Below are 26517 nucleotides of genomic sequence, written 5' to 3'. Positions count from 1 at the left end.
TCTTTTATGCCTGCGCTTGGCACGTTACCACTCAATCACTTGTTGGAACGGGCTTTAGTCTAATCAATTTGCTCCATTGAATCAAAGGGAAGTTCAGAGGGCCTTCATATCTGGGAGACAAAATTGAAAGGGCATGATTGAGCGGTCCCACTTAAAGGTCATCACCATGCTTATCTGATTGGTTAGCCACCTTTTTTTCTCTCTCCTCCTACAACCGGAGAGAGCCTGGTTGCCAAATGAGGTTTTTAAAAAGAGCTCAAGGAGGCCTTGAGCTTTTCAAACAATACCAACACTGGCATCCACACCGGAGAACGTAACTTGGCGCTACTAAGTTCTCTTAGGTAGGAAGATTTTATACACTGGCTGGGATCCAGCAAAGGTCCGGACATTTTGGGGAAAGGTCACGCCGGTGGTGGTAGGGCTTACCGTTCAGCCTCCAGGCGCATCTCCTCCCGCTTTTGCCTCCTCAGCTCCCGGCGGCGCTCAAAGTCCATTTCATCCATGGTTGTACCCTGGCAGGTGACAGAAAGTGGTTTGTTTTTATTTGTAATTTTTTTTAGATTGCTTGTACAGTGGTACCTCGACATACAAGTGGCCCGACATACGAGCAATTCGAGATACGAGTAAAATTTCGGGGAAATATTTATCTTGAGATACGAGACAAATTTTGATATACGAGCAGACAGCGGACGCGAGAGGCTGCTCATAAGAACATAATGGCCACTGTCTCTCTCCCCGCAACTCCCTTGTGTAATGTCTCTGGTTGCAACTCCCTCTTTGTAATGTCTCTGCGAGCAATGGGCGGAGCGTTGCATTTTTTTCAGTGTTTTTTTCCCCGTTAGTCAGTGCGAATGGCGTATATACTACTTCTCGTGCGTTATCCTATTGTGAGGACATTTGTGTGCATCATTTTCGGAATATTTTGAAGGGATTACAAACTGAAACAACCCTCGATATTGACTGAAAGTCAGTGTGGAGGCGGGGCAAAAAGAGCCAACCCGGGAGAAGAAAGGTTTCAAAATGTCAAACAAAATTAGAATTAAGTTTAGTGTTAGGTTCGATTAAACTTATTTTTGAGTGTCTGCATCGTAATCCAAGTTCATTTAAATGTGTTTATGTTATGTTACGAGCGCATTGCCGTGCAAAAAATGCTCGTATCTCGAGGTACCACTGTATAGACAAACAAGGGCTTGTTTTTGAAGGTGCATAATAGTTCAATAGTTTTGGAAAAAAACAATAGATTAGTGAAAAATAGTTTTTTTGCCCTTTAATTTAAAAAGTATTTCTTAAATTAAACAGCAAAAAAGCATGTATCAGTCATTTAGTTATTTCAATACATTTATAATCCTAAAATCAGAAAGTTTCACATTCTTAAAACATTCATTTTTGAATGAAGATTGACACAATGGAAAAACCAATGATTGTCTCACGTTTGTTAAGAATCTTGAAATAAGAGACAAATACATTTGATTTCAAAAAGTTGTTAGTAGGATATGACTTTTCTACTTCAGCCTTTCTTTAAGAATACGTTAAAATAAAAACTAAATAAAAAAAAACACAGAATAAAAATATTGTCTGATTTCTTCAGTCCTTAAAGAAAGCAGACGATCACACACATATTTGACAACATCTGTTTCGGCATGAACATGATTTCTATGCGAGTTCATGAGTCTGACACATGAACCCCCCCCCAAAAATCTATTAGTCGACTCCAAAATAATCATTTGTGGCAACCCTAATCCAAGATCTGAGCGCAATCGGTGCCGAGACGAGAAAAGACTGCAGCGCAAAACAGGCAGAAAAGGCGGAAGGACAAGTCACCGCAGGACGTTAAAAGCACTCTCCCGAAAAATACCCACTGAGGGGGGTACGTGTGAGGGTGGCTGGGCGGGGAGACCACCCAAGACTGATCTGTGCTCACCAGTGCACGGCCCAGCAGAATAAAACAAACTAATTAAGCCCTCGGAGGAAAGACAAGAGAAATACACCAAGGTTTCTCCAAAAGCGCCTCTTTATCCACAATGTGATGATGCAGAACCAAAAGGATCAGACAGTACCTTCAATGAAGTCTGTTCCTTTACGCCGCTGACATATCAGGAACCGTTTCTCCCACAGAGCAGACTAGAAAAATTCCTGCCCCCTTCCCTTCCCTTCCCTTCCCCGGCTTCTCGTCCCTCCTTCTATCCATCAATGATCTTCTTCCTGTGTTGTTTACCCAGAAAAAAAGGAAAAAAAAACGCTCTCTGAGGACATGACTCGGCTCTTAGGCCTCACATCCGGTGCCTTCTTTCCTTTCCTTTCTGACTAGCTGGTTAGCAAGCTCATGTTTTTGCAGGTTGTTTGCAACAGGAGCCATGAAGTTTTGGGGTCAAAGGTCACAGACACCCAAAAAGGAATTCGGCCTGCATGGAGGTTATCATATTGAACTAAGATTCATATTGTAATCAAATGTGCAGGGTAGGTTATATGATAAAAGGCCACGGTCAAAGGTCACAGGGGTCAGAAATATGGCATTGTGTTTTCAATGAGTTTATCACAATGGAATATTTTATAAATTGATCATTCTGTCGACCATTTACTTTGTGAATAAACAATCAGGTCAAAAAAAATTAATACAGAATAATTAGTGCTCTAATTTCTTTGTTCTTTGTTCATAGCCCTTCAATAACCTCAAATATTTGGTATTACTTCTGCGTTATAGCTTGTGCTAGTAGTACTCGCTGCTCAAACAAATACTCTATGCCACATGTGTCAAAGTGGCGGCCCGGGGGCCAAATCTGTTCCGCCGCATCATTTTGTGTGGCCCGGGAAAGTAAATCATGAGTGCCGACTTTCTGTTTTAGGATCAAATTAAAATGAAGCGTATAGATGTATATTACATTTCCTGATTTTCCCCCTTTTAATTCAATAATTGTCATTTTTTAATCCATTTTTTCTGTGTTTTTAGTTCAAAAATCATTTTGTAAAATCTAAAAATATATTTAAAAAAAAGCTAAAATAAACATTGTTTTAGATCTATCAAAAACTGAATATTCAGGGCTTTTAATCCAGTGCTTTTAATCTGTTTATAAAAAAAATATCTAAATATATCTAAAATGGTCCGGCCCACGTGAAATCAGGTTGACATTAAAGCGGGACGCGAACCAACCCGAGTCTGACACCCCTGTTATAAGACAAGGATTGTCCTAGTGTTTTATAAGCCCGGCGGGCCGCCAGGATATTTTTTCCTCATACCAATCTGGTACGAAATCTAAAAAAAATGCAAAAAAATAAGGCTCCCAGTATATAAAAATGTTATTTTTTTTTTTTTTTTGTAATAAATTTGGAAATTTGTTGTTAACAAATATAACAGAATGCTCTTATTATATTTAGAGTTGAAAGGAAAGTAGTCCCACATAGCGGTCAGGTTTAGGAAACTAGGTTTTGATTCCATCTTGTGACAAAAGCTTACATATCTACATGTGTGTTCATTAAAATGAATATGAATATGTTCATTAATATGTGCTGTCCCTTATTAAATAAATCCAAAAAGTAGCCCACACCGACACTATTCAAAAAAACGTGTATATTTGTACATATTATATAGTGTTAAAAAATATAACTTGCGCTTTTAGTGACCAATTTTTCAAAATAACATTTATTTTGATAGTAACATACCGCTATATTTTTGCTCGAGGTTATCACACTGTGAGAAACTGAGCTCTCGGCTGGCGTTCCTTAAATTTAAAATACCACTGACACAAAACACAGAAGAGAACTTTGTTCTAACTGGTCGTTTCGTCAGGGTGAGGAAAAAAACATACACATTCCTAGCATAGCTACAAGGACATCATGTCCAAAGTAGTAGAATTTGGGTACAAATGGAGTAAGGGTTTCTGTCGGGAAAAATATACCTGATGGGTGTTTTCATTCATTGTGCGTTGGAGGTCAAATTTCATTGCTAATTCGACTTGGTGAGGAGATTCATCCGTTATCATTGTGTTTCATTATAACAGTGGCGGGCCGTCAGGGCCTTCTCTGCTGGCCTAAGAAATATCTGAATCATATATGTATTATATTTTGTCCATTAATACTTATTAAATAATTCCAAATGGTCTGTTAGCTTCCTATCATTGCTTTCCCCCCTGGTTGCACTGCTTCCAGATGTGTGTTTTCATATTGAAGCATTTAACCAATCACATTTCCGCCATTATTTGTTGCCAGGGTCAGAAATCTGCCTCAAGGCCTTCACAATCAGTTCTGCAGGCTCTGCTGCATTAAACAAGCGTCGATAAGACTGTTGCTTTAACCAATCAGAATTTGATTTGGTGACACCAAGGCCTTCTCGCAGGCGTAGGGATACGTCATCGCTTTCACCAACTATGATTGGCTAGTGATTAGCCAGAGCTACCAAACTGTATCTGTAGCGAGCTGCACAAGCAAATATATTGTTGTGTTGATTTAAAGCCATTTTCAAGACGGACTATGCCAGAAATACGACATGAGAGGCTCGACTTTCAGCATTAGCTTCGATGGCGATAGAAAAGAAGGAAGAAAGGAGGATGGATATTGTGAACAGTTAAAAATGATTTTTGGTGAGTAAAATATGGCTATACTCCGAAATAATATTTCAATTGTGGGTCCGGTTCTGATATCTGAAAAGCTCCAGTGTTTGTATTTAATCACTAAATGCTGCAGGAAGTGGATTTTACCCCATTTTAGTGCATTTTTTGCCGTTTCGCCATTGACGTCCATCGCTGTCTTTTCCCGGGAAAATCACCCCCCGGCCCGGTTGTAAAGTCTGAAAAGCTCCAGTATTTGTATTTAATCATTAAATGCTGCTAGGAAGCGGATTTTACCCGTTGAAGGCGCTACGAGAAAATGCACGGACCGCCACTGCATTATAATGGCTTTCGGAAAATGTTTCAACAGCAGCCAAATCACACTTTGCTAAATCTGTCACTGGAGGAGAATAAAAAGGACAAACGATGGATGGACAGGAAGGGAGTGGTTGGAAAAGAAGAAAAGTTTCACCATATTTGCACTTCGGGTTGCTCAACACTATGAATTTCTGTCTTCCTTTTCTCCCTCTCATTCTGCCTGTTAGCTTTTGCAAAAACTGTGGGTGGTCTCTCTACTGCTACGCACATCATTTTATGCAGGCCAGGGGCCTCCCCCTGGGTCCTTTACTTAGCGTATTCCATTTAAAAGCCCGAAAATTCTTCTGATATTGCATTTATTCAATAAAACCTATTAAACGTATCATTAGTTACAGCCAAAGCCGTAGCACATCTCTCAGTCTTGTTAAGTCTTGCTATACGAGCCCGTATGTGTTGGTTCTGTGGATCAACCTTATCTTTTAGTCGTTTTATTCACCACCATATTTTTTTATTCCAAGGGACAGTCTGGAGTAACTAATGGACTGTGTTTCCCTTGGCGTCCCCCGTAAAGTGTGTGATTAGACTGGTGCTGTTTGGAGGCCTTGTCACTTGTGCTTAGTGTCCTGGGCTCGTTTTAATTACACTTGCATGCGTAGCCAGTGCTAATTGGCCCTTGCCCACAGACACAAACAACGCTACCTTAACATCCAAATATGGAGTGAATGACTGAATTGTTGAGATATCTAGCTCATTATTCAGTCACAGTGTTTGTCCAACAGTTAGTTCAATCAGCCAGTACTCAGTTTATATGGCAAGGAAACATTTCCTAATTTCTAAATCCTAACACAGAGTGACAATAAACAAAAAATAATCTGTTGAATTTTAACTTACTGTATTTTTTTCACTAGTCGCACCAGCCAAAATAAAAAAATACATTTATATATATACATATATGTATACATATATACATATATGTATACATGTATCTATATATGTGTATATATATATATATATATATATATATATATATATATGTATATATATACACATATACACACACATATATATACATATATGTATGTGTACATATATATGTATATCTGTACATATAAGTATATATGTATATATGCATATATACATATATACATATATACATATATATATATATGTACATATATATATACATATATACACATATATATTATACACACATATATACATATATGTATATCTGTACATACATATATATATATATATATATATATATATATATATATATATATATATATATATATATATATATATATATATGCGAGTTATAATCCGTAAAATACACAATACATAGAACACCGCTTGTGAAAGCTATTTTGCAATTGGCGAGTCGTAGCCTAATTTTCTGGAAATTTTCAACTACCGTGCATAAGAAAACCTAGATAAGAGAGGCATCATGCCAGCGTGATATTTTCTTCAGTATAGAAATATTGGATATCTCTAGACAAAACTATCATGTTGACTAAGACGAGGTCTCTTCGGCATATAAAATGTACCGAGTCGCAGCCGTGCAGGTGTCCAGGTGGAGATAGGTATTCAAGCAATGTGAATAGAGAGTGACAAAAGGCTGTCTTTTACTCCGCAAAGACATTTTGCCGCGGTAAACGACAGCCGGCGTGTCCAGCTCCCAAAGGGGAGACGATGAAACCCGTCCAACGAGGGACTGAGATATAGCGATAACGAACGGTAGTTAATCATTGGCTGGTGATAATAAGACGATAAGAGAAGTAGAGGAGGTAGCGATGGGGGATTAGCGATAGGCCAAATGCATGCCTGTCGGCGCTGAGGGTGAACAGCTGTTTTGGCAGAGGCTCGTGAGACAGTTTGAGTTGAGTAAATGTTTTCTGCAGGCCAAGTAGTCTCCTGACACCAGAGCATAGAAAGACAACAAAACAAAACAGTACTTACGGGTGTCTGTGCATCATTTATCAAACTAATGAGTCAGAAATGTCCATTTTTACCACACAAAATGATGCGCTTTGTCACCGGGATAATAGTAAAGAGTCATCATCTGGCCCCCGAGTTTTTTTGGGATAGCGTGGCCAAAAAAATATCTACCTGCGCCTCTCCCAGCTTCATTTGTCATCGGCTCCTCTCCGCCTTCCACTTAAAGGACGAGCTATACATCGGCGGGATGATTTATCAGCTCATTTGATTGTGCCTCATCAGGTTGGCTATCGTTCAAAGGAATAAGGACAGATTTTAGACTGCTGCTAAATTAGTTTCTTGAGAATGATCTGTGACGAGGACGAGTCAGGATGGATTCTCACTTGCAAGTAGAGCTGGATATATGTGCTCCGATGTCTTTCTTATATTAAAGTATATCTATTAATGAACCTATCACATATTGAAAAGATTCCTTCTCCTTCATCCGTCTACATAGGAACAGCACAGCATAAAAAAAATCAACCACAATAGCTTCTGTTGTCAACACTGCGTCCAAACGGCTCGGCTCAATCTCAAAACCATCTGCTCCCTGCTTGCGTTGGCTTCCAAGCGTCCCGAAAAGCCAGCCTACCACCCCGACGAGAATGGCCCAAATGCGTCGAATGGGAGATTCTTGGGGATTTACGGCGGGCTGACCGCACGCACCGAAATAATCACTCTCGACTACCCCGGCAGAATGGAGGGAAAACGTGAAAGTTGGGGAGATGTAAAGTTTCCATTGGGTGAGGAAAATGAGGTTCCTGCATTCCCAGACTATGTTTCACATTCTATAAGGCCAGTCTGTGTGGAAATGAATCACACACACACAAACATACACACACCCACACCCACACACACCGACAAAGACGGGTGAAATTCTCAATGGAATATCTAGAATGCATTGTGGGATGCGCCAAGGGATTAACAGAGCGCACGCGTCATCTCTGAATCGGCCAGGCGAAATATTACGTTTCAAAAATCAAAGTGGCAATTAAATCCCATCGAAACAGCAGAGCGTATACACAAAGGACCGTATTTTCTGGACTATAAATCGCAGATGAGGCCAAACTAGGACTAAAAATGTGAATTATAATCCAGAAAATACAGTATATACAGTACAAATCAAGGGTGTCAGACTCGGGTTGGTTCGCGGGCCACGTTAACATCAACTCGATTTCATGTGGGCCGGACCATTTTAGATATATTTAGATTTTTTTAAATAAATGGATTAAAATAACTGGATTAAAAACCCTGAATATTCCATTTTTTATAGATCTAAAACAATGTTTATTTTCGCTTTTTTAAAATATATTTTTAGATTTTACATTTTACATGATTTTTTAACTAAAAACACAGAAAAAATATTTATATGTGAAAGTGCAGTGCAGTGAAAACAGTGCGCCAACACAGCGTATCCATCATCTCCCATCACGCGGCCCTCAAATGGAACAAATGCAAATATTTGGTCCCTTTAAAAAAAAAAAACGAATTAATTCCAGCTGCACCATTTCACAATGAAGCGCTACGGTGAAGCAGCCAGGACGATAAATCTCAAAGGTCAACTGCTAATCCAATCCCCCAAATTAGAGCACAGTCCAAAAAAGAGCAGATTGGCTTTTAAACTCGTCTCTTTAAAAGAAGGACATTTGCATTACAGCATGCGTCTCGACTTCTCATATAAATCGTCGGATTTGGACTTGCTCAAAATCCCCTGGCAAACTTTTGTAGCGCATCAAAAGACGACCGCTCGCTGCTGGTCCATATGCCCAAATATGGAAGGGAAAAAATGCTGCCTTTCCCGTAAGCAAACAAGGCGAAGGACGAAAAAAAAGGGAAAATATTTGCTGTGTGCGTAGCGCGATAGCGGCGCTCTCAGACTCGCGACGTAGCGGAAATACTGCGTGACTGATTGCGTTGCTGGACTCTACGACGATGACTGACAATTTCACCACGCAGACATTTCATCTGCATCTCAGCCTTGCTCTTTGGTTGCCGCATTCCGCGCAAGAGCACCTGGCGAGACTACATTAACATTCTGGCGTTTTTGCATAACTGTCAACTTATACGTTTTCCCCGTGTTTGAGACGTTTTTTGATCATTTCAAATTGTGTACGCCGTCTACGGGATTTACGTACGTAATTTTTTTGTAAAACCGATCTTGTTTTACCCATTTCGGATCTAATCCGGATTGTCTCGGTCACTGGTAGCATTCGAAAACGTCATCGCGGACTGCTAATACACCACAAATACATTTTTACTGTCATGCTTTAAGCATGATATGCGTCACTTCCGCCTTTTCACTATAAAAATATAGCGCGTCAGCAAGCAATGTACCCAGACAGTCAATCTACAAAATCTTGAATTTAGTGCATACTGATCTGGCAACCTGTCCACTTTGGCTAAAATTTTAGACTTTTAAGTGCGCCCTATGTGAGTAAATATGTGCCGCGTTGGCTTTGTATGTTTTTTTTTTAAATCGCTAAATAAGGGGAATAGCAATCATTAATAAGGGGAGCAATTAGCCGAGGTTGCCAGGTATGTTTTTGCATGGCAAAATTATCAAGGTACATCGCCGGCTGAAAATCTTCTCATTTAAAACTGTCGCTTGTATTTATCTGATGCGATTATTTCATGCAAAATGGACTAAACACTCACAACAAGCTTGGGGTATTCAGCACTCAGGCGGAATCTGCTGGATGAACCTAAAAAAAGGGAATTTACGTCCAAATGTTCAGCTTTTCATTGCTATTATTAAGTCGAAAAGCATGATTCCCGTGAAAAATGTTCCTTCCAAATTTCAGCGACTCCCCCAATTTCTCTGTGTCTCTGTTGCAACCCGCTGATGACACTCTGTGACAATCTAAACTCAGTGGTCACCTCCCTCTGACAACATCGTCTTTGAAACATAACAATGGCGAGGTAATCAACTGTTAGGTGTCATCTGGGTGTCATGATGTCACAATGTGGCCCGGGCATGATGGAGGATTTATGTTGGAATTTAACCAGGACATGTATTGGTGAGTCGCTGGATTTTGCTTGATTTTCTCATCATTTTATGCTACAAAATCAAATTCAATTCCAAATCTTGGAGCGCAATGTTGTCAAACACACGGCCCGCGGGGGTGATCTGTCTGACTGTCTAACCCTGTGGCTCATTCATACAGAAACAAATGCTTTTATTTTATTCCGACACGGGCGCTGTAAAACTAGAACTTTTTGAGTTCCAGACCATTGCACTTTAATCCATTTTTTATCTACCGTCATTTTCGTTTTTTGGTCCCCCTGCTGTCAATGGGAGCCAATGAGTTTACAAGGAATCTAAAATGCTAAATCAGCAAGAAGCCACCAACGCGCAGCGTTAAAGTAGCTTGGCAAATCCCCCAAAATCAATTAAAAATGATCCAAAATGAACGGCAACTGACCTGCAAGTACCCTAAAATGACAAAGTGGCACAAAAGTGACTAAATACCTGTCATTGACAACAATGGAGGTCCAATTCACTTAAACTGGCAATGGATGCTCATCTTTCAGGTTCATTGACGGCGTTAGCCGTCCATTTTTGATTGGGGCGTTCATTCATTCACTCCCAGTCCAAATGGATTGGACGTCTAGCGCCGTCAACAAAACCTAACTGGTCCCGCCCACATGAGATCCAGAGTTGCCATGAATGTGGCTCGCCAACCAAAATGAGTTGGACACCTCCGCTATAGCTCCTGAAAGTATGATGATCGATAACATATTCACGGCTGCAGCTGTCGATAAATTGAAGTCATTGATTCCTAGAAAAATCGTAGCTAATAGCGCTAGTAATGACACCTCATCCAAATTCCTTCCAAACCCAGCAGCAGCGTCGATATGCTGAATGAAAAAAGCACATCATCCTGATGTTGGTTTCTTGGTAAAACCAAAGCGTTTTTTAACAAAACAAATGGCTGAGTGTTAAGACCTACCGTATGCATGCATTTACATCTATGTGTATGTATGTATATATGTGCTTATATATATGTATGTGTATGTATGTATATATGTGCTTATATATATATGTATGTGTATGTATGTATATGTGCTTATATATATATGTATGTGTATGTATGTATATATGTGCTTATATATATGTGTGTATGTATGTGTGTATATATGTGCTTATATATATGCATGTGTATGTATGCATGTATATATGTGCTTATATATATATGTGTGTATGTATGTGCTTATATATGTATGTATATGTATGTGTATGTATGTATATATGCGCTTATATATATGTATGTGTATGTATGCATGTATATATGTGCTTATATATATATATGTGTGTATGTATGTGCTTATATATGTATGTATATGTATGTGTATGTATGTATATATGCGCTTATATATATGTATGTGTATGTATGTATATTTATATGTGTATGTACACATGTGTATATGTATATATGTATATGTACATATATACATATATATATTTATATATATATATACATACATATATATATATATATATATATATATATATATTCATATATATATATATCAGCTTATTTATTTATATATTTATTCATGTATTTATTTATTTATTAACTTACTTATTACCTATCTATTTATGTCTCAAATGCCTTTCCTATATCTGCATCCTCACCCTCTTGCTCTTGTGACAACGAAATTTCCCAAATACGGGATGAATAAAGTTATCCAATCCAATGACAAAAATATAACGACATCAACAAGCTCCTCGGGGTGTCGACGTGGCACCTATAAAACTCTCGTAAACAGCATCGTAAATAAGTAACGCCACTCAAAAAGAAGCTCTTCTTAATGCGGCGACATTAAAACGAAACTGCTGTCAGCGGTGAAAAAAAAAAGAAAAACTTCAACCCTTCTGTGGCTTTTCGCTGGCTTCCTTTTGACACCTGCCTTGTGTCAGAATAAATGAGACTCTGCCAGGAGTCTGCGTCTCCTCAACGGGACATTAATCTGCTACTAGTGAGTGGGCCACGGATGCCGGTGTAACCAGGCACTGATATATGGTCGGTTTTAAACCCGGCGCTACTACTGCCAATGGACGATGGAATTTATCCAGCCGACGACGCTATAAAGTAGAATCCAATGGAAAAAGATGAAATGCAAATGGAACGCAGTCGCTGTGTTTTGGTCTCACAACCAGGCAACTCAAATGAATACAAGTCACCAGTGGCAAGCTGTCAGGGCCTTCAAGGCCTTCTCTGCTGGCCTAAGAAATATCTGAATCATATATTTTATTTTGTCCATCAATACTTATTAAATAATTCCAAATGGTCTGTTAGCTTCCTTTCATTGCTTTTCCCCCTGGTTGCACTGCTTACAGATGTGTGTTTTCATATTGAAGCATTTAACCAATCACATTTCAGCCATTATTTGTTGCCAGGGTCAGAAATCTGCCTCAAGGCCTTCACAATCAGTTCTGCGGGCTCTGCTGCATTAAACAAGCGTCGATAAGACTGTTGCTTTAACCAATCAGAATTCGATTTGGTGACACCAAGGCCTTGTCGCAGGCGTAGGGATACGTCATCGCTTTCACCAACTATGATTGGCTAGTGAATAGCCAGAGCTACCAAACTGTATTTGCAGCGAACTGCACATCGAATATATTGTTGTGTTGATTTAAAGCCATTTTTAAGACGGACTATGCCAGAAATACAACAGGACAGGCTCGACTTTCAGCATTAGCTTCGATGGCGATATAAAAGAAGGAAGAAAGAAAGGAGGATGGATATTGTGTACAGTTAAAAAGGATTTTTGGTGAGTAAAATATGGCTATATTCCGAAATAATATTTCAATTGTGGGCCCGGTTCTGATATCTGAAAAGCTCCAGTGTTTGTATTTAATCACTAAATGCTGCTAGGAAGTGGATTTTACCCCATTTTAGTGCAATTTTTGCAGTTTCGCCATTGACGTCCATCGCTGTCTTCCCGGGGAAATCACCCCCCTGGCCCGGTTGTAATGTCTGAAAAGCTCCAGTATGTGTATTTAATCATTAAATGCTGCTAGGAAGTGGATTTAACCCCATTTTTGTGCATTGATTTATTGATTATTTTTTATGTGTCGCAGCTATAGAGGTTTTATAGCCATAAAAATAGTTTTTGAGGGTTGGATTGATTTGTTGAAGGCGCTACGAGAAAATGCACGGACCGCCACTGCAAGTCACAAAGATGGCTAATAGCATTTGAAGACGTGCTGGAAAAATTGAGCTTCTCCGACCATCAATGTAGCGCTCATTTGCACAGGGGACATATTTGTTGAAATCTCACCAAAAGGTGATCAATCATCTCGATTGTCTTGTTTGCGCGCACGTCGTTAAATCACACAGCGGAATGCCATTTTCTTTTTGTGCTGAAAGGCTGCTTTTCAAGGGTATTACGTGACAAGGTATTTTTCAAAATAAGGTGCTGCATTCCTTGGGAGAGATAGGAGGGGATTAAGGGGCGGTTTGGGGAAGAGGCTTGGGGGGTGCGGCGTGGAAGACGACTGGACCGAGAGGGTCTATTAGTCACACTGGATGTAATGCGTGATCCCATGACGCTGTTTGGAATTTGCTTGGGTTGAGGCTGAGAGATTGGAGGGTTTCCCACGAGAGAACTGACCTGATAATGCTAATATAATAAAAAAAAACAAAAAAAAACAACTAGTTAAAAATAATCCAAATTGGAGAACAAATGGTAGGTAAAAAAAGGAAGAAGAAAAAAATGAATAAAAAAATAATCCAAATTGGAGAACAAATGGTAGGTAAAAACAAAATCAAAGAAAAAAAAAAACAAGTTAAAAATAACCCAAATTGGAGAACAAATGGTAGGTAAAAAAAAAATCAAAGAAGAAAAAAAAAACTAGTTAAAAATAATCCAAATCGGAGAACAAATGGTAAGACAAAAAAAACAAGGTAAAAATTATCCAAATTGGAGAACAAATTGTTTTTAAAACAAAATTCTAAGAAAAAACTAGTTAAAAATAACCCAAATTGGAGAACAAATGGTAGGTAAAAAAACAAATCAAAGAAAAAAACTACAACAATAACAAAAACAAGTTAAAAAGAATCCAAATTGGAGAACAAATGGTAAGAAAAAAAACAAGTTAAAAATTATCCAAATTGGAGAACAAATTGTGGGTAAAAAACAAAATCAAAGAAAAAAAAAAAAAGTAACAAATAACCCAAATTGGAGAACAAATGGTAGGTAAAAAAAACAAATCAAAGAAAAAAACTACAACAACAACAAAAACAAGTTAAAAAGAATCCAAATTGGAGAACAAAGAAAATATCAATCAAATTATATTTGTGACTTAGATCATCACGACTGAGGGGATACTATTATGGTTATTTTATCATCAACCATTTCTTTTGTTCAAAATTGCCCAGTGGCATATCATTAAAAAGTATCACAAAGAAATTAGCGCCCAACTAACAAACATTAATTTAGTGTTGTCACGAGTAACACGAGGCATGAGGATAAGAAAAACTGAGATATGCCCCAAAATATGAGTTTTTGAAAATATTTACACACGCACCAACGCCGAATTAAATAACATCTTCCCCACAACATCCCTCGTTTGCATCCTGTCTCGTGATGTGTTCCTTTTCCATCTTTTCCCCGTCATAGCACAATACACACTATCTGTTGAAAACAGCCCAGCCCCAAACGAATGGAATCGGCCGATAAGTTTCTGAACGACATTGAAGTGCAATGTGTGAACTTTAATAGCAAAATGTGGCTTTTAATGGCAATATTGCACAAATCAGCAGACAAATTCCGGGTCTCGGTTGACGGCGTGAAGCAAAATTGACACATTTGTTGAAAAATTACATTCCTTTTTTTCAAGACTTTATCCGGAAAACACATTCCATTCAAGTCCTTGCTGAAAATCTTTTTGGGGGCGAAGCTTCATTATCTCCACAGCATCTTTTGTGTGTGTTTTTTTATTAAGATGGCAGCTGGCCAATGCTAAAAGCGGTCAATGTTAATCATTCTTCTGTGTCAAGTTTCTTTATTTGTCGATGTCACCCTATACCGCAGGTGTGTGCTCATTGTTCCGGACAGTTTCGGGGACAAAGCGACCACCGGTGCAAGAACTGGAGACCCTCATATCTGCCCTACCAGGATGACATTCCATGAGCAGTAACAAAGTCTGTCTTTTACTGGACTCTCTGATAACTGTGAGTCCACAGAGTTCATTGACTTCACCGCAAAATCTGTCTTCGCTAAGATTTTTCAGCGCTAATTTTAGACTACAGCCTATTAAGAGCATGGGATGCCCAATCATCTTGGAATTCCATTAGCAAGATGTGGTATTTACCATTAAATGGAGGATAAAATTCAGCTTTAGAGGTTAATATATGTGTGGTATTTAAGCCTACTAATTCCTAAATTTATTGGAATAACACATATCTCAGGCAGCCATGAAATTGTAAATAATTGAGCGGCGCTCTTGGGAGGTTCGCTCCGCCGAGGTTGTCGCCGGCTCTTTTTTAGCTGATGGCAGAATTGGAAATGAGATTTGCTTCAGAAAGCAGCAAAGCTAAATGGGAAGAAATCGAAAAGTGCACTATCCACAGGGGGGTTGCCCATTTCTAGCATCTAAACTGCCACCTGGGTCAATGTAGCGCCTTTTTAAACACATATCTATTCCTCTCAAGCTACAGGTGAAGGCCTTGTATTTGTATGGACGGAGAATTGGGGGATTGACTTTTATTTAAAGCCCATTTTACCTTGGCCGGTGGACACAACTGGTCATTATTACGCAGTGGCGGTCCGTGAATTTCCCAGCGACACCTTCAGCTACTAGCACAAGCTATAACGCAGAAGTAATACCAAATGTTTTAGGTTATTGAAGGGCAATGAAAGGGTGACCCCTCATATACTTTCTATCTCCCTTCCGTGACACGTGACATCTCTAATCTGAAGAGAAGTAGCCGTCAGTCTAAATGTAGTCGCTAATTAATCCCCGCCGGCGTCCCGTAAGAAGTCCTGCTTAACGTGTACCGAGTGATCCTTTTCAGCCGCTTTTCCCAAAGGGCGCGCTGTTGATGCATCTCCGCTTCCGCGACAAGGCCAGTGTTGTTTTTTGCCATTTCCATAACTCATCCTTAGGCACATCTCACCAATTGCTTGTTGAAAATACGAGAGAAGCATTAAAGCTAAAGCATAAGCCACCGAGAAGGTTAAACTACAGCGCCACACATCGTATGAATCAGGCCTTCGTTTAATAAGTACCATTTGGCTGTCACCTCAGTGGCTATACAGCTGCTCTATTACAGTAAAGCCCCTCCGGTCTAGGGCGGGGGTTATTCAATAAAACCTGACTGAGTGTTTCTTCCAATCACCACTGGCAGGGTCCTGATGAGGTAAAGAGATCTGCCGTGCCAACCTCTGCCTTTGCAGAACGCTGTAATTAAAATGGTTTTCCAAAGCCGTATTTCTCTTCTCCCTGCGCCCTTGCCAGATACTCGAAGAGAATGCAGAGACAAAATTACAAATCACCCAACAGACGGGGAAATTAATCTCCCCCAAAAGCAGCGCAAGATCCTGTCTGTACATGATATTCCAGTCGGAATATCCGAAATTTGGGTCTCAGGACCTGCTCACCAAGCCAGAACAGACTCTTCCATTTGTCCGGGGTGTTGATGGACGAATGGCTTAGCCGCACATGTGTCAAAGTGGCGGCCCGGGGGCCAAATCTGGCCCGCCGCATCATTTTGTGTGGCCCGGGAAAGTAAATCATGAATGCCGACTTTCTGTTTTAGGATCAAATTAAAATGAAGAGTATAGATGTATGTTAAATTTCCTGATTTTCCCCTTTTTAAATCAATAATTGTAATTTTTAATCCATTTTTTCTGTGTTTTTAGTTCAAAAATCATTTTGTAAAATCTAAAAATATATAAAAAAGGCTAAAATAAACATTGTTTTAGATCTATAAAAAACTGAATATTCAGGGCTTTTAATCCATTTATATAAAAAAAAAAAAATCTAAATATTATATCTAAAATGGTCCGGCCCGGGGGCCAAATCTGGCCCGCCGCATCATTTTGTGTGGCCCGGGAAAGTAAATCATGAGTGCCGACTTTCTGTTTTAGGATCAAATTAAAATGAAGAGTATAGATGTATGTTAAATTTCCTGATTTTCCCCTTTTTAAATCAATAATTGTAATTTTTAATCCATTTTTTCTGTGTTTTTAGTTCAAAAATCATTTTGTAAAATCTAAAAATATATAAAAAAGGCTAAAATAAACATTGTTTTAGATCTATAAAAAACTGAATATTCAGGGCTTTTAATCCATTTATAAAAAAAAAAAAATCTAAATATTATATCTAAAATGGTCCGGCCCGGGGGCCAAATCTGGCCCGCCGCATCATTTTGTGTGGCCCGGGAAAGTAAATCATGAATGCCGACTTTCTGTTTTAGGATCAAATTAAAATGAAGAGTATAGATGTATGTTAAATTTCCTGATTTTCCCCTTTTTAAATCAATAATTGTAATTTTTAATCCATTTTTTCTGTGTTTTTAGTTCAAAAATCATTTTGTAAAATCTAAAAATATATAAAAAAGGCTAAAATAAACATTGTTTTAGATCTATAAAAAACTGAATATTCAGGGCTTTTAATCCATTTATAAAAAAAAAAAAATCTAAATATTATATCTAAAATGGTCCGGCCCATGTGAAATCAAGTTGATGTTAAAGCGGCCCGCGAACCAACCCGAGTCTGACACCCTGGGCTTAGCGTTTGATCTTCAGTCTTAATCACTCACCGACCGACCCCCCTTCCACCTGGTCTCCACTGGGCAGTGAAACGTGAAGTGGAAAGTCATGGCAACAACAGTGAAAGCGTCTCTGTCGCCGGACTCGTCAGTGAAGCATTCCTGAGCGATTCCCTAAGGCTCGTATGCAAATCTCTGCGAAGGTGCCTCTGATTAGGAGCCACAAAAGACTACACTCTATAAACGTGCTCTTTTATGCACAATTACCGCTACTCCTGACTGCAGATCCACCCCCGTGAACCACCATACGTCCGAGAGGGTCCCTGTCGGCCAGAAGGCAAAAAACGTTGTCTAATCTACAGTGGTACCTCGACATACGAGCACCCCGGCATACGAGCATTTCGAGATACGGGTAAAATTTCAAGCAAATGATTATCTCTAGATACGAGACAAATTTCGAGATACGAGAAAGCCAGGTGTCCAAGACATGAGAGGCTGTTTATGATTTTAGCTTTTAGTCTTTTTTGCCGCATCTCTTTCGTGTATAACATATCTACAAGCACTGGGCGGAGCGTTGAATTTTTTTCTGTGTTTTTTTCCCGTCACTCAGCGCAAATGGCGGAGCGATCGCTAATACGAGGAGTATATATTACTTCTTGTTGGCAAGTGGTCGTGCGTTATCCTATTGTGAGGACATTTGTGTGCATCATTTTGGGAATATTTTGAAGGGAATACAAACTGAAACAGCCCATCAATAGTGAAAGTCAGGGTGGAGGCGGGGCAAAAAGAGCCAACCCGGGAGAAGAAAGGTATCAAACTTAAATACAAAATTAGAATTAAGTTTAGTGTAAGGTTAGATTAAACTTATTTTTGAGTGTGTCTGCATCGTAATCCAAGTTCATTTAAATTTGTTCGTTATTTTACGAGCGTGTTGCCATGCAAAAAGCCCCCTCCCTCTCCCCCCTTCGAAATCTGTATAATTTTAGTACTATTAAGCACATTTCAGTAATATTAAACCACTATTTATGTGTTACTTTGTTAATAGATGGCGAATTAGAACAAATAAAAAAAAAAAATTCAATCCAACATTCTGTTTTTGGTGTTTTTTTCAGAGGGTTGGAACGAATGAATTTGTTTTTAGTTCATTTCAATGGGCAACGTTCGTTCGGGTTACGAGAATATCGACATACGAGCTCAGTCCCGGAACGAATTAAGCTCGTATCTCGAGGTACCACTGTATAGCGAGTCAGTATAGCACAGACGATTTCTACCTAAGCCTATTCACATTCCAGGTATGCGCTAGTCTAATAATAGGAATGTCCTCAATATGCTTGCTGGCTTGCTAAGAACTCTTTGGAATAACAAGTACCTACAGTATATATTCATACTTGGGCTGAGCTGAAATTTACACAGTCGTCCCACTCAAGTCGTTATACTTCAGTTTTAGACGATGCCTTGGTTTATACCAAATCTCTTCCGGGATAACAAAGGACGGCAATTCTCGTGGCTGGGCAATGACCCAACAAAAGCAACACCAAAAGACCATTTTACCATCCTAATTGCAGTAATGGACTCCTCCCGAGTGTCAACGAAAATATGATCATGTTTGTAAATCCATCACGATAGCGTCACCTTTGTTTAGATTGGTTAAACGAAGGCAGAGGGCGAAATACAACCCCCGAAACGCACTTAGTTTTGAAGTCTTTCCAAGGAACACAAGCCGATTTCAAAGTCTGCCTCATGTGCATACCCATTTAAGGACAAGGTGATTGTTTTTATGAGTATGATGTCATTGGAGAAATCGCACACAATATGGCGGTTGTCCAACATGTCGTTCATTCTTGCCAAGGAAACGCAGACGGGCGCACACACATAACCTCTATAAGCCACCAGCATAAATCCAGCAAGCCTATTAGTGACCCACACGCCGGCCTGTCTGTCCCTAACCCCTGCGGCAGAGTGGTTAACCTTGCTCACTGTGTAAACACATGACCTCACTGATCACGAGTTTACACACACCAGTTAGATTTACCACCATCAACACAATATTTGGGTCTAAAATCTTTTTTTTTGATTGGACAAATTCAGCTTCGAATCCTGCGGAGTGATTGAGGTAATAATAATCACGTAATCAACAAAACTAACAATGTGCAATATTTTAGATTGTGCAATATTCTAGAATTTACCTTGCCAGGATGTGACTTTTTATACTTTTATATTACTTATTTATGTTTTTTTTAACTGGGAAAACGCATTTTGTGGGACAGCACTAGCAATTTAATGTATGATGACAATAAAGGCTTTTGATTTGAAAAAAATAATTGTGTTTTGATAGTCAATGAATTGTTTAGGGATACTGAACTAAAAATAGTCTAAAACCTTCTTTTTAACAGCAAATATTCAATTACATTTCATTATTATTCAAAAAAAGAAATAAATAAATCTGCTTAATTTATAGTCATTCATTTTTTAGGGGTTGGGATTGGAAATAATTCAGAACATTACAAAAAATAAAAACAAAAAGGGAAAATGTATTTTTTCATATTGTATTTTTAACATTTTTCAAAACAAAAGAATATTAAATTGAGTTTATGATGATTTCTTTGAAAAAACTCAAAAATAATCTGTTGATTTAATTTTGAAAAATATTTCCATAAAAAAAACAATCTTTAAAAGGCCAAAGACGAATTTGAATTTCGCAATGCTAATGCAATGGAGGAAAAGCTTGTTGCTTCCACAGAGTACAGCAAAGCACGTCTGCGGTCCCACTGGGAGGACGCAAAAGGAAAGCACAAGGCCAATCAGCAAACAGAGACATTTCCTGTGCTTGTTTTATCAGATGAGAAGAAGCCCAGGGGCGAAATGTTGCCATAAAAACACTATACTCGTCTCCCAATAAGCTGCTGTCGGGAATAAAAGTGCATCATTGCGGGATGACGTCACAAAGATTGACCTCACTATCGCCCAATCAATTAATCACACGAAAAGGTAAGCAGTAAAGTGTTTTCCCTTTGAAAAACGAATATCGACATACGAGCTCAGTCCCGGAACGAATTAAGCTCGTATCTCGAGGTACCACTGTACTGGCAGCGACGGTGGGCCAACTCGCCAATGACCAACTCCGGCCGGCATGCCATGCGGCTTATTAGGCAATCTGGCTCGAGGTGATAGCACTTTAAAGGCAGAAAAAAAAAAAAACAAGGTCACCAAAGGTCAATCTTGCCAGCATGCTCAGAGCATGACTAAAGTTCGGGGTAAGTCCACGTGATTGGCTCGGTCATAAACAACACAAGTCACAGTTCGTTCTGAACGTTTCAATGAAAAGTCACGTCGTTTTGTGCTAACGGCAGCCAAGTCTAAATTGAGTCAGCATTCGCGCACCCAAGAGACAGCACTAATCCATTTGTAAAAAAAAAACAGTTGGATGTTCTCCAATGGATCCACGCCATGTCAGTTCGGCCTCGTAATGACCAAAAAACAAACGGGAACGCTCAATTACTCGGGGGGGGGAATTGACATGGCAATGGAGGAGTTATGTTGGTTGCTATGAGGGTGGGGGGCTACTCTTAAAATGTCCCAAAAATTGATTTGTGGATCACAAACATCTGCAAAGCTCTTACCCTGGATTTTCCACGAGCGAGCGAAACACTGTCTAATGTTTCACTAGCGATCTGACCACTTTTACTTGCAGTCCAGTGAAGAGTTAAGATTTCTTTTTCCTTTTCCAGATCTGTCTGTGGGTCGCCATGCAAAGCATTCAAATTACATGCTATCCAATTCACAAGAAGAGGGAGCGTTGCGGTAGGGGAATGGATGGTGGTTGGGGTGGGGGGTTCTGGGCTTGCTTGCAGACCCCTTGAGCTTCTTATGATATGACATACACAAACCTCACTTGAAGTGTGTTCATCAAAAAAAGGATACCTCAATAATATAGAATAAAGCAAGCATTTCGTCGCATTAAAACTACAGTGGTACCTCGACATACGAGCATTTCGAGATGCGAGTAAAATTTCGAGCAAATAATTATCTCTAGATAGGAGACAAATTTTGAGATACGAGAAAGCCAGGTGGCCAAGACATGAGAGGCTGTTTATGTCTTTTTTGCCGCATCTCTTTCGTGTATAACAGATATCTACGAGCACTGGGCGTTGCATTTTTTTCAGTGTTTTTTTTCTCCGTCACTTAGCGCGAATGGCGGAGCGATCGCTATAATACGAGGAGTATATATTACTTCTCGTTGGCAAGTGGTCGTGCGTTATCCTATTGTGAGGACATTTGTGTGCATCATTTTCGGAATATTTTGAAGGGAATACAAACTGAAACAACCCTCGATATTGACTGAAAGTGTGTGGAGGCGGGGCAAAAAGAGCCAATCCGGGAGAAGAAAGGTATCAAAATGTCAAACAAAATTAGAATTAAGTTTAGTGTTAGGTTGGATTAAATTGATTTTTGAGGGTATCTGCATCGTAATCCAAGTTCATTGAAATTAGTTTATGTTATGTTACGAGCGTGTTGCCGTGCAAAAAGTCCCCCCCTCTCTACCCTCCGCGAAATCCATCTAATTTTAGTTCTATTAAACACATTTTATTACTATTAAACCACTAGTTATGTGTTACTTTGTTAATAGATGGCGATTAGAAGAAATAAAACATTTTTTCCCAATCCAATATCCTGTTTTTGGTGTTTTTATCAGAGGGTTGAAACAAATTAATTTGTTTTTAGTTCATTTCAATGGGAAATGTTGGTTCGAGTTACGAGAATATCGACATACGAGCTCAGTCCCAGAACGAATTAATCTCGTATCTCGAGGTACCACTGTACTTCAAATGTGGAATTAAATTGACTTCAAACTTTACGAATATAATATATCTCAGCCCGAAATGTTTAAGCGTGTCATAAACATTAAACATAATGAGAAAACCTCGCACCTGCTGCGAGGAAAAATGTATGTTAAGCTGACACGTCAGCATGCCGTGCTGCCCGGAAACTAGATTTGGGGAAGAAGAACATATTGCATATTAAAAATGTATTTTCCAGCCTATTCCACTTCAGTTGGCAGCTGTTGCTCCTCGGTGGTAAGAAATGATGGATTCCTTCTTTGGAACTCGATACCCGACTGGTTTAAGCGTCGCACGTGTGCAAGAACGTTGATGATGACGTTAATGAGGCGGAGGAGGTCACCTGATCTAGTATTTTTTGGCTTCAATCAGACGGAAGAAGCCGGGAGAGAGAGAGAGCTTGTGGGAAGGAAGGAGGGAGGGAGGGCAGTAACAAGAGGCCTCAACCACACATTGCGAGTCCAGACTCCGGAAATGCATGGCAATGTTCCCTACATCCTGCCCGCCCAGCCGGCCCAAAACGCCAACACAGCCAAAGCCCTGTTATCGGCCCATGCAATTACCTCCACATTTTATCGTGTCCGCACACTGACAACTACAACATCCAGCTTTCGTAGTGACCATCACTGGCAAAAGCATTGTCCCAAAAGTTTCGGCAGCATTTTTCTTTCGCGCTTGCCGTTTAATATACCCGGGTATATTAAATGGCAACTCAGCTTTTTCGGAAAGATTTGTATGGTGTTCATGGGAGCATAATTATAGATGCTTAAGTTCATTAAAATTTAAAGTCAGACTTTATTCAGCATTAAGTAGTTTTAGCATGAGCAGTAAGTACTGTGATACCTCGAGATACGAGCTTAATTCGTTCCGGGACTGAGCTCGTATGTCGATATTCTTGTAACACACGTGTCAAAGTGGCGGCCCGGGGGCTAAATCTGGCCCGCCGCATCATTTTGAGTGGCCCGGGAAAGTAAATCATGAGTGCCGACTTTCTGTTTTAGGATCAAATTAAAATGAAGAGTATAGATGTACATTACATTTCCTGATTTTCCCCCTTTTAAATCAATAATTGTCATTTTTTAATCCATTTTTTCTGTGTTTTTAGTTCAAAAATTATTTTGTAAAATCTAAAAATATATTTAAAAAAAGCTAAAATAAACATTGCTTTAGATCTATAAAAAACTGAATATTCAGGGCTTTTAATCCAGTTCTTTTAGTCCATTTATAAAAAAAATATGTATATTAAACAGCAAAATACAGTAGTTGACAAAATCAAGTGTAGGAAGAAGGTAAGTTGAAAATTTTGAGCCAAATTGCACACAAGACACAAGGATCCTTTAGTTTTTTTTTGTAACCACATTGCTAAGCTCCGCGCACTTCCTTAGCAACACCTGCGCAAACAAGCTGAGAGTTAAATGAGGAAATCCGCCGTTTCTAACGACAAGGCGCTGTCAGAGAGAGAATTGGATTTATTGTTGTGGTTCGAGTGGCCAAATATGAAAAACAGCTGTCAGTATGATGCAATGAAGTTCTCCGTCACTGCAATCTAGTAAAATATCGTTGGGGAGAACGGGGCTGCTTGTCACACTGGTGTGGTGTCAAATCAGTATTAAAAAAAGATAAGAAATGAATATACTTTGACTGGCGAGAAAATTTGTTTCTATCGAGCTAGTTTGTGGTTCGTTATTAGTATAGTCATTCGCCAAAAACTGGTGTACCAGTTTAAAAAAAAGGGGCGGGGCATAATTGTCACTGTGCACAGTGACGTTTCAGTGGCAGCTCTCAGTTGTGTACATCATAATAGTAGCTAGAGCTGGGCAATATGACTAAAATTGTTATCACGATAGAAAAAAAATATCAGTCCATGTCAATAATAATCAAAATAAAATCTTTGTTTCAAATTTGAAACTTCAAACTTCTGGAAATAAGTCAATCAATGACTTTCCTCCTTGTTGTTTTTTTATGCTATGATGTGCTAGTAGTAATAGCATAACAAAACAACAACCATGAAATAGAATTTTAGGGACATGACAACGTTCGGTTAAAGACTCTACATGAATTTTCCAATGCAATGACCTGAAAATTGAGTTCGGATGACAGATGGAGAAATAGTGACAACCAACCCCGTTCTCCCCTTTACGCCGATTCCGTTGAAAATGAGCAAAACTACAGATTATGACAATTGTTTGTGCACTTTACTTGATGTAATACTCTCATGCCTGAAAATTTGGGGAACGCCTGATCGTTAGCTCCTCCCTCTCATCAGATATATACTTTCATTTTCAATCAGTTCCAGCTTGTGCCCTTAAAAACCATCAAAAAAAGAAACGGCACCAATCCACCCCCACTCCAGCACCCCCTTCCACCCATGCATACATTTCACACATATTAGTATGTGACAAAGCTGCGATCAAACAATTGCAGGCCAACTCGAGGTCAGTATGAGTAGTTTCGATGGAAAATATAAATAGCACGCGGATTTATATGCAATAAAAGAACGAGCCAGGTCACTTGAATTGCATTTCTAGAGACACTTTTGCTCAAATCGACGGTGAAAAAAAGACATTGCGAACGACAGAAAAGTTCTACGACGCTCATGAAAAGTCTGCGAGCGCACAAAGGAGGGAGCGGCTAACGGGACAAACACATTCAGGCAAAAATGTGCGCACACGTTTGGAAGAAGAAAAAAAAAGTCAACGGCTAAGTAGCCGACGTTTTTATCCTTTCTTTTCCCCCCCGTCTTACCTGTGGATCGTAACTGGACATGATCTCTCAGGTTGAGTATAAGGAGGAGAAGGAGAAGACGAGACGAGTCTGATGTCGCTCCTCCGTTCCGCGTACCACTGACACACGTCCAACTCAAGCCACGCCCACTTCTACAACCACAACAAAGACAAGCCAAAATTACTTGTGAAACTTTCTGTTCTATTTCCTAAGACATTAAACATGAAGAATGTTGAAATTCGCGTGCTCTGATAGACAAGAGCACGCACAATCGATACGATTTGTGACGTCATTCACGCGATCGTATGAATAGGGGAGAAAGAGGTTGGTTGTCAAAATTCGCAAAGGTGTCAAAAATAAGTTGACTTATTCATTTAATACAGGAAATGTTAATATTCATTAATCATTATGATGTTTTGTGACAACCATCACAGCCACTTATCTAAAATTTGTACTTTTTTAAAGATGTTTTAATTGAGTCCAGTCTACAACTGATCATTAACATCTTATTTGATAGCTATTCAAAACCTTTTGGACTTAAATCCACTACGACAAAGTTTAATGTTGAAGTTTATTACCTGACGATAATGAAAAACAATCTATTTAAACATTATAGCTATCTTAATGTTAACATGAAACACAATTAGCATCATTTCTAACAGGTTAAGTGGCAAAATATGTATACTTTAGCTCTCAGGTCCATTTTTTTACCTTCAGAATGCATCATTTGAAATTCCGAAGCAGGTTTGCATGTTACCTGTCAGTCATTTTTCTCAAATTTGCCAGAAACAATGGCAGCACTGTTCCTTTATTCCTTCCATCTAAATTAACAACAGCACAGCTTTGTCTTCCCATTAAAAACGATGATGCGCTGAACAAAGCCTTGAACTTAAGAGCATTAAGCCATTGGTGCAGAAATGAGCACCATATGCGCTGCTCCCGCTCTTTTTTAAATGTGTCTATTTCAGATAAAGCGGGTGAGGGGGAATATGAATGCGGCAAGTTGATTGTGTGCATGTGCAGAAGTAATTGCGTGTGCGGTACAATCCAAAACCGACGTGCATGAGAAGGAAGAGAAACAAAGACGAGAGGGCTGGGTAATCCGGAGCGCAGGGCCGGATTTTGCTATGGGCAAAGTGGGCGACTGCCCAGGGTGCAATCCATGTGGGGGCGCACAAGTTTTTTTTTTTTTCAATTTTATTAGCAGACGATGATCCCTCATTTCCACGTCAGGTAGATGAACCATTCAGAATAATTTAATTCCAAAACTGAAAAATGATTAAAAACATTTTTATTCTATTGTGTCAAGTTTTTTTTGCTAAATTGATACCTCACCTCACGAGTTTGCCAGAAAATGATTGGATGGCTTAGACAAGTTCATGTTAACACTAACTTGGT

General features: G+C 39.3%; 1 protein-coding gene across 4 annotated transcripts in view; it reads right to left on the bottom strand.

Moving 5' to 3' along the window:
- The window catches only part of cald1a (caldesmon 1a), a 45485-nt gene extending 20201 nt beyond the window's left edge, over positions 1–25284 (bottom strand). For 2 of the 4 annotated variants that reach the window (XR_013298305.1, XM_077593548.1), the window contains exons 1-2: positions 25141–25271; positions 427–512 (exon numbers count right to left, since the gene is read on the bottom strand). Coding sequence is in view for 3 of the 4 variants with exons in the window: in XM_077593548.1 (XP_077449674.1) it covers positions 427–512; positions 25141–25161 (107 nt within the window). In the remaining variant the exon portion in view is untranslated. Of the gene's footprint in view, positions 1–426; positions 513–2057; positions 2135–25140 lie in introns of those variants that run through there. The other 2 variants (XM_077593546.1, XM_077593547.1) reach the window with 2 other exon arrangements.
- Positions 25285–26517: the final 1233 nt, after the last annotated feature.

Source organism: Stigmatopora argus, chromosome 23 (genome assembly GCF_051989625.1).
Source record: "Stigmatopora argus isolate UIUO_Sarg chromosome 23, RoL_Sarg_1.0, whole genome shotgun sequence".
Lineage (NCBI taxonomy): Eukaryota > Metazoa > Chordata > Actinopteri > Syngnathiformes > Syngnathidae > Stigmatopora > Stigmatopora argus.
Note: the sequence above shows the minus strand (reverse complement) of the source record. Positions and strands in the feature narration are given on the sequence as shown.